This window comes from Lycorma delicatula, chromosome 8 (genome assembly GCF_047948215.1).
Source record: "Lycorma delicatula isolate Av1 chromosome 8, ASM4794821v1, whole genome shotgun sequence".
NCBI classification, from domain to species: domain Eukaryota; kingdom Metazoa; phylum Arthropoda; class Insecta; order Hemiptera; family Fulgoridae; genus Lycorma; species Lycorma delicatula.
The window spans coordinates 69,502,014-69,514,957 of NC_134462.1; the positions used below are offsets into that span (position 1 = coordinate 69,502,014).

General features: G+C 31.6%; 1 protein-coding gene across 1 annotated transcript in view; it reads right to left on the reverse strand.

Moving 5' to 3' along the window:
• LOC142328740 (tyrosine-protein kinase transmembrane receptor Ror-like) overlaps positions 1-12,944 on the reverse strand; it is a 150,980-nt gene that overhangs the window by 59,685 nt on the left and 78,351 nt on the right. The window contains exon 4 of the mRNA XM_075372727.1: positions 917-977. Within this exon, the coding sequence (XP_075228842.1) occupies positions 917-977 (61 nt within the window). The remainder of the gene's footprint in view (positions 1-916; positions 978-12,944) is intronic.

A 12,944-nucleotide genomic window follows, 5' to 3' on the forward strand; every position in this document is an offset into this window, starting at 1 on the left:
GATTTCATCTGATTGCTTACTTTGATATGTCACTTTTAAAGGTTAAGTAATATCAGTACTTTCAAAAACATACGTTTATACTCAAATCCTTTAAAATTTAATTTAAATATAATTTTATTTTCTTTTACTTTATTTACTACAGGAATCAGAAAAAGAATTTATTTAATGAAATGAAAATTAAAGTTACTCGGTTAAAAAAAAAATTATAACTAATAATATATACATAACAAATAATATTTCCTTTTATTGAATCTTTTATCATAAGGAAACTAAATTTCAGAGAATTTATATATTTTTAGTCTTAAAATTTATTTTTTCTTAATGTTGTATCGGTCAGGCAAAATAAAAAAAAAAATGGTTGTACTTTTCCTGATATGACATTTTCTGATGAAAATCGTATATCCATCTCAAGAATAGTAAGCATCTCATGCCATGTTTATTAAGGAAAGTTTGGAGTAAAGTGGTTTCAATCGCCTTCTTCGTAAAGCTAAAACTGTTATAAATATGCAGCTCTAAAAGTGATTCTTATATTTTGTTTACTGTATATTTTTCTTATTATGACTAGTTCTTCACACACACACTCACACTCACACTCACACTCATACTCACACACACACACACACACACACACACACACACACACACACACACACACACACACACACACACACACACACACACACACACACACACACACACACGCACACACACACACACACACACACACACACACACACACACACACACACACACACACACACACACACACATATATATATATATATATATATATATATATAAAGCTATATATATAATAGCTATATAATCTATTTATGAGATTTGGTAAATTATTAAATCGATAAAGTTATGTAAAAATAAGTCATTTCTTAATTAGTTTAGAAAAAAATTAACTTACCTGTCAATGAAATGCGGTGGAAATGCTGGAGCAGGCAATGGGGCTGATGGGTGATCTTGTCCTAAAACAGAAAAAATTCAGTAATTAGTACATCTGTAATTCTTAAAATTACAATTATACTAATTATAGCTGTAATTGTACTTTTTACTGATTATAAACTGCCAGTCATTACATACGCACGCGCGCGCGCGCTCACCCATGCACACATCAGATGTGTGTGTATGTATACATACATCTGATTTTGATGACTAATTCATCACATAATTTTGAATTTTGAGTGTAGAAATTTTTTATGATATGAAAATTGTGTAGGTTGGCCAGGATTTGATCCTAGGCTTTCTAGATGAGATACTGAGTTGTTACTATTTTAGTATGGAACATCAAAGAAAAGAAATAAAGAATGTTGTAGAACGATTTATTAAACTAGTAATGTAAAACTAATGGTATTAACTTTTTAAATAAAAAATCAAATCTAATTTATTAAATACAACATTTTAAGCGATGATTTCAGTGTTTAAATGATTTCATTGGCTCTTAAGTTTCAGTATTTAATAAAGTTGGTTTTGTTTCAATGCCAACATAGACCAAAACTTAAAAAAAAAAAACAGAGCAAACTAAAAATTTCAATCAATTAATTCTGAAGTTGGCCATAAGTTACCACAAAATATAGTTAAAAGTACCTCAAGTAATAAAATAAAAAAATAAAATAAAAAACTTAGTGGTTTTTTATCAGCCCTAACTATTTGCATATAAAATGACTTATAGTTATTTTTTGTTGTTGTTCAGCCTGTCAATAATGTAATATACTAAAATACACTGAAATGTTTATATTATAAATAAATAAATTATATTTATTATTAACAAACAAAATACATGTACAAAAAGAATATATTTAATTGTATAACTGACACATGGGTATACTGAAATAATTGACAAAAATAAGATACAAAAAAAATAAAGACTTCATATGGATTAATTAAGTTTTTTCACACATTCTTTGTATGTTGAAAATGTATTAATTGCAATATTTTCCAGTAAAGAATCAAAAGGTCAATTTTTTAAGAGAGAGAAAAAAGAGAAAAAATAAAAGGGTGAGTAAGTGTGAAGGGGTTAGCTAAAAAAGGATTTTTTTTTAAAGAAAAAGGTAATTACTACTGAGCTTTGGTCCTTAACTTTTACCTTTTTCTGTTTGAAAAGTTCGTTATTATATTCATATGGACATTTTTTACTTTTTAACTTCTGAGAATAAAAGGGGATATATTTCGGTAAAAAATAAAAGGCAATTACTTACTTAATTCACTTTTTCTTTATATATTTCTTCAAAGAACTAAAAAACCTCTTTTACTGAACTGTAAATGGTTCTACTGAAAAGGTAAAACAAGATAAGTTCCATAATATATGTTTCATGAAATTTGAATAACTACTTGTATAAACAATCAGTGATATTTAAAGGAAATCTTTCATACTTGAAAAAATTTCACCTCGCAAGAAGCTACATAGGACATATAAAATTTTCTGTTTTCTAACATGAATGATGCAGTTGTGATATTACTTTGGAAATTAGAATACATTTAATTAAAGTTTATATTAATTTTAGATATTATTTATAATCATTATCATTTTCCTTTATCAAATAGCACTTAAAAACACAGAAATTTGAAATTTATGAATAAAACTCTTTCATTAATCTGAATCTTTTATTTTTACGATATCAATTAATTGTTATTTTTACTTTATTATTCTTCAGGCAAGATTAAATATTTATATTTTAATTAGCCATCATTCTAAGTTTGCTTTGTTTTTACAGAAGAGGGGGGGGGATACACATGAATAAAATTTTTTCTCACCAAGATTTAGGTTAACTGTTTAAAAATTGTAAAAACATACAAAAAAAACATTTGACTCATTAAGTAGGAAATAAGATAAAAGTATTCTCTGGGTGGAATTGTATCAATTCATTTAGTATATTACTATTAGTATATTTCTTAATGTTCATGTGTTTTAAGATGTATTATTCTTTAAAGATGTAAAGTTGGTATTTGACAACCACCTTGTTTTCATTGATAGTTGATTCACTAATGTTGATAACTTTGAAAAGAGTATGAAGGTTGTTAAAAACAACCTTAACAAGAGTATTTCTGTATATTTAGAAACATATATGCAAAAAAGAACCACTTTTTAACATCCTAGAATATTACGCAATATATAATAATCATGCAAAACACAATGATTTACTAAATGAACAGAAAATCACACATTTTTGACCATATTTTCAATATGCATCTGCCTAATTTCAAAAATCATTAGTACTAACATCAGTGTGAAAACAGCAGCACTGTCACTGAGAACAATTGTAAGGATGACTGAAAACATTTTTAAGTTAGCTGTTTAAAAATTTTTTATTGTACAATTTGTTGTTAAATAAGTTGAAATTTTAAATTAACGTCATTATCAATCATTGTAGACAAGAAAATTGCCAATTTATTAACCAACCCAGTTTCAATACCAAAATATTGAAAGAAAAATTTAATAGATACAAATTAATCTGAAAATGGGAATGAATAAATTTAGCTGCCGTATTGTATGTTTATATTTTTAATGATATAATGATCAGTTGGAAAAGATTCAAACTGGACACTGTTTATGAATTGCAGTATACTAGGAAGTAAAAATGTTTAAACAAATGGAAGAGAAACAGGGACAGGGACTAAAGTAGATTATAAACAAATTAATGTGTTTAACATGGATGAATTTAAATTACTACATATACTCATGTATAATTATTATTATAAATTGAATTTATACAAGCTCTTAAATTTTTGACTGATTAAAAACTGAAAAAAATTAATTCATAGTATCATTTGGAAACAGAAATAACATTATATTTCTTATTTTATCAATAAAGTGATAGTGCAATATATGGTAATATAAGTACTGAACTACAGCATGTAAAACATAGTTAATTAAAATTTATTGAAAGAATGGAAAACATTTTTTATAAAAAAATAACTCAACTTCTAAATACCGCAATGTATGTGAAAGTTAAAAACTTTTAAACATTTCATTAATCATTATTATTATTATTATTTCAGGCTGAAATATGTTTTTAGAATATTTAAGTGTAAACTAAAATGCTGCAATTCAAATTTTATAATTAAAATTGTTTAGTTTTCCCTTGCGTATTAAATAATCAAGATTTCACTTTACTTCAAAATGTTATTTTTTTAAAAGTTATTTTTAGCTCACCAAGCTATTTGGTTGGATATAAATTCTCTATTCCCTCACATTCTAAACAAAAATCAAAATGTTTGTTATATTCTCCAACTAATTTGTTATATTTTTAAATTTATCTTTACTTGCAATTTCTTATACTTTGTTATCTAATAAACGGACATTTGTTTCATGAATGTTAACTTGTCATAGCCGCATATAGTTTGTTAGAATATTAACGATGGTAATAAAAAATAATTCATTTTTAAAAATGTGATTATTGTGCCAGATTGAAAGTTACTCATAAAAACTAAAGAACATTTATAAACACACACATATCTTCTCTTTTCTAATGAGTCGAGACATGTATTTTTAACATATCGGTTCTAGTTTATCTATTACAATTCTATCTTATAATGGGTATGATCGCATATTATTGCTGTGGGTCATATCTGCGAGCGCGACGCTAGCCGTTCAAATGTCAGCGGGAGTTATAGTATAACTATGCGCCTGCATAACAGCCCCTCCCACCAAGTCTGCTGACCGCGCAACTATCCCATCAGCCGCAGGCGCCTATAAAAAGCAGTAACCAGCACAGCGACAGCTCCTTTCGTCACCGACTACCAGCTGGAGAAGAAGAAAAAGAAGAAGATGGAAGAAAAAAGAAGAAGTGCCCTTGCCGGCCCCACGTGAGACCTCCCGCGGATGCCAACATCCACGCCGGAGCAGCACGTCTGGCCGCCTGCCGAGAGAGTCGCTGGGTGTAGACGCCATATTTCTGCACCAGCTTACTGGACTTCCAGTGTTCTGGCCGGCGGGTCCACCAGCAGGAGTCGACCCTTCGTGGGATCGTTCCGGGAGAACTGCCTCGATCGCGGCGGCATAAGACGACCGTCACCGACCTGACTCTGGAGGCAACCACTGGCGATTCGATTTGGGGCTGGCGGGGCTGGCCGCGCTGCCGGGATATTGCCCGTGCGACCGGGGGCGTGGCTTCGTTCCGCCGGTGGCGGTCCCTGATTGTGACTTACTAATGCCGCGCGAGACTCCATGATGTACCGGGTGGGAGTGCGGGGTTTGTCCCCGGCTCCTGCGTGGACCGGAGGACCGGAATGACGTGTTACATTCTCCTTGTTAGGTGACCTAATTTGGTCGACTTATTTGGGTGTAGGTCTGAATTTCTATGTTGCATTAAACATAATTTTGTTTGCTATGAGTGTAGCACTGGGGATTTAACTTACAACTCGTTCGTTTTTTGAGGCATTCACAGTCACAAAAGGTGTTGTCAAATTTGGACCAGGTGCGGGATCCGCGCTTCCGCGGTTTCGGTTATTTAGGCAATATGGGAGGACCCCGACCAGTGGGAGTGTACCATCCCAACCGGTAAGCAACAACATAATACATCTTACGAAGCCCCATTCGCTGTTGGGTAACGCAGTAAATTTTGTGGTAAATGGATAGTAAAATGATTTGAAGTGCGGCTGCCGCTACCGTGACACCAAGAATTAAGATTGGTTGCGCCATCTCTAATACTGTAATCTTGTATAATAAGAAATATAAGTCTCTTTTTAAATAAGAGAAAGATATTATTTGATGCTAATTTATCAAAATTAAATGTACTGCATTATTCTAGATAAGAAAATATTTTTTAATAATAACAGGCAATAATTACATAAAACATTCATAACAAAAATCTTTTATAGACACCCACTATTGCCATTAAAATGGATATTAAACTTGTGGTTTTTCCTCCACAACAGAATGCCAAATAAATATTAAAAACACCAATGCAAATAGAGCTACATTGTCGAGTGATAAGCTAAGCCAAGCTATGAGTCGAGTGAAGAGCCTAGAAATATTACCTTTGGGTGATTTGAAGCCTGAAAAAGTACTAAATAAATCACATGATGACCAAATCGCCTACTTAATGTGTTTTTTAAAAAAAAATTAAAGTGACATTTATATATATATATATATGTCGGAGAATAAAGTACAGTGGAGTATCTTCCGACAAAACGATGAGAATATTCTTTAGAATATCTGTATTTTTAGTAGTTTTAAGAAATGTACTATTACTTGTAATATTTTGTAAAATAAGGTTTAAATTGTTTTATTGCGGTAGGCTTAGGCCTAGGTAGGCACATGGTTGTCAACGTAGTCGGGATCCCAGGACGATAGGGGTATCATAAAATTAATAAGGAAAAGGAAATATGCAGTAGGCATATTATTTGAGAATATTGAGAAAAGGTAGTCTTGCTTTGGAACCCAGACCGAACAGACGTCCTGGTGATCGCGAATTCGTTATTTCCCTGAGCCTCGGTCTATCGCAGGTTGTTTTAATATTGTTTGGATTCTAAATTGAATTAGTCTTATATTGTAATTCGTGTACTACTGAGTTATTGATAAGTGATAATTATCATTTGTAATTGTTTCATTGTACGAGTTATCTACTCATTTTTGTTAATTGAACTTTATTATAATCTTATATATTCTCCACTTGTAATAGTAAAAATGAGTGAAACGCAAAACGTTGAATCCCTGACAAATCTCCTCGCCTCTCCGACATCAGAAGTGGGGTCGTCTCCATCTGGTCCATCACCTGATCAGTGGAATACATTGTTTGAGTTTATGAAGTGTTGTATGCAAAAGCCATTATCGACAAAGAAAAGTGTTGCGTTACCACGATTTAATCCAGAGAGTGCGGGATCGGATTCTGTTGCTTGGTGCTCTGCAGCAGAACTGTGTCTATTAGAAAATCCTCTTCAAGGCAGTGAATTGATATCTGCGCTTAGCAAAGCTTTGGAAGGTTCAGCAGCCGTAGCGGTCCAGGGAACAACAAGAAGAATGGTAGCGTCGAACGCCGTGTGAATCTTTGCACAGTTGCAGCTCCTACTGGTATTCTAAACCACCTTGGTGAGTCGTTTCCATATTGTTTTGATTCAGGAGTGGAATGCTCATTAATAAAGGAATCGATAGCGATTAAGTTTTCTGGACGTAGAATTAATGAATTAATAATTTTGAGGCATCGGAAATGTTGTAGTAAATTGTAGCATGCAAATTTTATCTATTGTAATTATGGATTTGTTTACATTAGAGATTCTTTTTCACGTTGTCCCAGATGAATATTTGAGTTATAATATTTTAATTGGTCGAGAAATTTTGAGCTTGGGTTTTGAAGTAAATATTTCTCAAAATAATTTTAAAATCTGTAAATCTAAAGTAGTAAATGAATGTAGTAAATTCGAAATTATAAATTTTGATAATTGCAGATACGATAGAAGAAGCGTTTGAAAGACTTCGAGTGGTATTAAAAATTCTTATAGATGCGGGATTCTCATTTAATTTTTCAAAATGTTCTTTTCTCAAAACATCTGTTTCATACCTTGGGTATGAGATTCAAGAAGGACAAGTTCGTCCAAACCCTCGTAAAATAAACTCTTTAACAATGTTACCCGCTCCAAGGACCGTTACTCAGCTTAGACAATTTATTGGCCTTGCATCTTATTTCCGACGGTTTGTCCCTAAGTTTTCACAAATCATGAAACCATTATATGCTCTTACCTCAGGTAAAAAATATATTGAGTGGACTGAGACACATGAAAACGCCCGACAAAAAGTAATTCATACTTTGACCAACGAACCCGTCTTAATTATCTTTGACTCGGATTATCCTATAGAACTGCATACCGATGGGTACGGAGCAATACTCATGCATAAAGTAGACGGTAAAAATAAAGTTATTGAATACTTTAGTAAAAGGACAAGCCCAGCCGAGTCCAGGTATCATTCTTACGAACTCGAAACTATGGCCGTTGTTAAATCTATTAAACATTTTCGGCATTACTTGCATGGGCGACAATTTACTGTTGTAACTGATTGTAATTCATTGAAATCTTCTCAAAATAAGATTGATCTTAATGATAGAGTCCATAGGTGGTGGGCTTATTTACAGGCTTTTCAGTTCGATATAGTTTATAGAGAAGGCAAACGTATGTCGCACGCGGATTTCTTCTCTCGAAACCCTTTGTCCGATTTACCAAAACAGGTTAATAAAATTGAAGAGAAACGCGTTAACCTCGCGGAACTATCGGTTGATTGGCTTCTTGCTGAACAACAGCGTGACTCGGAAATTTCGGAAATAATCACCAAATTGCAAAGCGATGAGCTATCGGAAGATCTCTTAAAATCTTATGAAATTAAAGCCGGTACGCTATACCGGAAAATACAGAGAAAAGGCGAAACCCTTTGTTTGCCGATCGTACCCAGAGCATTTCGGTGGTCCGTCATTAACCATGTACATGAGTCTGTTATGCACTTAGGTTGGGATAAAACACTCGATAAGGTTTATGAGTATTACTGGTTTGAAGGTATGTCTAAATACGTACGTAAATTTGTTGACAATTGTATTAGTTGTAAACTCTCTAAAGCTCAGTCAGGTAAAATTCAAGCTGAATTACATCCCATCCCTAAGACCCGCATACCTTGGCATACTGTGCATATAGATATTACAGGTAAATTGAGCGGTAAAAATAATACTAAAGAATACATTATTGTTATTATAGATGGTTTTACCAAATATGTTTATTTACATCACACCAGAAAAATTGACTGTAATAGTGTTATTAAAGCTTTAAAGGCTTCAATATTTATATTGGGAGTTACCGCTCGTGTGATTGCCGATCAAGGTAGATGTTTTACTGGGAAAGATTTTAAAGACTTTTGTAAATCTTTAAATATTAATTTACATTTAATAGCTACAGGTACTAGTAGGGCAAATGGTCAAGTAGAGCGTGTAATGAGTACGTTAAAAAATATGTTCACTGCTGTTGAGTCTAATAATCGTCCATGGCAAGACGCCATTGGTGAAGTTCAGCTAGCTTTAAACTCAACCGCGAATCGTATTACCAAATCTAGTGCGTTAGAATTATTAATTGGTAAGAAGGCAAGACCTTACGGGTTGTTAGTTGATGACAACGAAAATGAAATTGATATCTCTAATGTAAGACAACGAGCGATTGAAAGTATAGAGGAAAATGCTAATTATGAGAAGATTAGATTTGATAAAAATAAAGCGAAGGTTAATAAGTTTAAAATAGGAGATCACGTTTTGATTAAGAACGAAGAACGTAATCAAACGAAACTCGATAGGAAATTTAGAGGTCCATTCGTAGTAACAGAATTACTTGATAACGACAGGTACACACTAAAATCTTTAAGTAGTAGTAGAAGTTATAAGTATAGTCATGATAAGTTGAGAGAAATGCCTGAGAATTATATTCCTAATGAGTTGGATGTTTCCTCGGACAATGAAAGTTGTGCCGAGGAGACTGTTGATGTCGGTCCTGAAACAGGGACTATGGTTTAAAAAGAGACCACCAATGACGCAATGCACGAATGGCTGGCAGCAGGTCGTGGACCTGGAATTTTTATTTTTCGCACATGCATCAGTGTGTAGTCGTAACTGCAAACTAAATTAGTGGCTAATGTTAGTTTGATCAGGGCGCGATGGGCACCTGATGATGTGTCGGGCAGGTAGTTGTGGCAACTACAGAATATGTATGATACTGTATGTGGCATACAGGGTAGCCTAGAGATAGTGCAGAGGTCTATTGGTGGAGGAAATAAAATCTTATTTGACAGTTAAATGATAAGGAATAATGATTGATGGCTTTTCGATCTCTTGAGTACTGTACGATGACTATTTAGGATAATGAATAATTAATGGATTTCTGTTACTCGAGAGGACTTCTGAATCTATCTTTTGTACTTTAACTATTGTAAAATGCTTTATAATGACCGAGGTCAGTTGAAAACAAAAATTAAAATACCACTGTAACTCAATGTTTTAGATACACCCGAGGGTGTGTGATTGTCAGAATGGCCGTGTCGGAGAATAAAGTACAGTGGAGTATCTTCCGACAAAACGATGAGAATATTCTTTAGAATATCTGTATTTTTAGTAGTTTTAAGAAATGTACTATTACTTGTAATATTTTGTAAAATAAGGTTTAAATTGTTTTATTGCGGTAGGCTTAGGCCTAGGTAGGCACATGGTTGTCAACGTAGTCGGGATCCCAGGACGATAGGGGTATCATAAAATTAATAAGGAAAAGGAAATATGCAGTAGGCATATTATTTGAGAATATTGAGAAAAGGTAGTCTTGCTTTGGAACCCAGATCGAACAGACGTCCTGGTGATCGCGAATTCGTTATTTCCCTGAGCCTCGGTCTATCGCAGGTTGTTTTAATATTGTTTGGATTCTAAATTGAATTAGTCTTATATTGTAATTCGTGTACTACTGAGTTATTGATAAGTGATAATTATCATTTGTAATTGTTTCATTGTACGAGTTATCTACTCATTTTTGTTAATTGAACTTTATTATAATCTTATATATTCTCCACTTGTAATAGTAAAAATGAGTGAAACGCAAAACGTTGAATCCCTGACAAATCTCCTCGCCTCTCCGACATATATATATATATATATATATATATATATATATATATATATATATATATATATGTGTATGTAAATTCGTTTAGGTGGAATTAACCATACATAAACACAAGCATATTCTTCGAACGAATTCCTCGATCAGAACCTAACAACAAATAATTTGTTGTTTTTTGCTCAATTTCTAAACAAAAATTGAGGTACCATTTTGATAAAATTTACATGGAGCTACCAAGAAAATATTCTCTTTCATAAAAAAAAAAAATAGTTCCAACAGATTTAACCGTTACGAAATAAACCGTGAACATCACCTAAAAATACAAACAAGGAAAGTATGGAATTGAAAACTTCCTCCTTTGTTGAAGTCTGTTAAAAACGATATAAAATCTTTATACTTCAAAATTCTTTATTAAAATATGACCTGGTCAGTTTTAATTCAACATAATAATATTAGATATTTAAAGGTGATGAAATGAAAATTGTAATTAATATAGGTTTGAAAATTAACGTTTTATAAATAAATAAATAAAAAAAAAAATATATATATATGTGTGTGTGTGTGTGTGTGTGTGTGTGTGTGTGTGTGTGTGTGTGTGTGTGTGTGTGTGTGTGTGTGTTTGTGTTTGTGTGTATGTGTTGTGCGATTGTGATACACTGTATCTGATACGATATTATGATATTGCTAAGCTGAGAATGTATCTATTACGGGTTAATTACAGTCTAAAATAGATTATAGCCAGTCAATGCCCTTATCCAATGACTAGCATGGGAATTAAGCTTAACGGGTTTTAACTGAACACACAGATATATATATATATATATATATATATATATATATATATATATATATATAATATATACACCCTTGTAATACAATGAACTGATGTGCAGTCAATGTGTTGTACAAGGTATAATATCAAGTCATCATAGGTATAACAATATAATAGTTATAGTATTCAATCAAATAACAATGCATCTGTTGTAATGTATTCGTGCTATATCGAGTTGTGTAATATAGACGTAAGTACATTATACGGTTATATACATTTACGTACGTGTACACGTTGTATAAAATCATAAATTGAAAGTTTAAAATGTAAATTAAAAAATAAAATTGAGGGCTACATCCAGCTTCCAACAATCCTTCGTCAAATTAAATCTCGTTTTAATCTCAACCAGTATTTTAATTATTAAATAATTATGTTAAATAGACTTTTATATTTTCTTCCTATTTAGTTTAAAATTATATGATATTTCTGCGGAAAACAAATCCGGATTTAATTTTGATCGTTGATTATAATGAATGATCCTTTCTTTGAAAATAATATAGATTGTAAGTATAGAAGTGTAAGATTATAAATTTATAATCATAAAAATAGAAGATTCGAATCATAAAAAAAATTCTGCATGCAAATTTACAGTACATGTATTTTTTTATATAAAAGAAAACGGACTGTTTCGTACATGAAACACAGGAATGAAATAATCTTTGTAAAAAAGCCGACAAAGAGTTAATAATAGTCTCCTACTTACAGGAAAATTATTTGAAATATTTAAGTACTTCTAAACAATTATGTTAAAAAAAGCCGGCAAAAAATTATTGCATGACTACCGGCTATGCCGGTCAAATATAACTGGATAAACGCATAAATTTTATAAAATTTTGCCTCTTATTTTGGGTCTGGAATATAATATAAGTAGTGCCAGGCTACTTTAATTTTAATAGTCCTTTAAGTGATGAAAAAAAATAAAAAAATAAAAAAAATAAAAAAAGTTAATTTTAATAAAAAAAAAAAAAAATAAGTCAAAATAATTTTTTTTCTTGGTGGGGAATAAATTTAAGGAAAAATGTTTCTAAAAATACTCATATATAGTTAAGCTTAATAAATCTACTTAAGTACGGTTTCCTTTAAATCTAATACCCCCTTTAATAAAAGCTAAAATAAGGAAAAGAAAATTTTCAAAAATGTTTTCTGCATTTTATTTTAGGTCCAGGGCCTATAATTAAAAAAAAAATTATAGACTTTCTTGATAGCTTTAAATATGAAGTAAAAACGTTTTGAACAATATTTTAATTGAAACATGGTAGAGCAAAAGAACAACAAATAAAAGATTTAAATTTTAAGAGGTGGGGTTGATTTTTTGAAAAAAAAAGAAGATTATTTAGATTATTTTTATATGTATTAAGTAAAATATTTGCTTTAATGAAGTTTTACCTTTAAATACTTTTGAAGAAAATCGAAATTGGTTTTTTCGCTTGATTTCCCCTTAACCAATTTTGAAAAAGTAATTAATATGGACAATGCATCATATAGAAATATCGATTTGGTAAATCTTGAGATATAAGGCCAACAGTTGTAT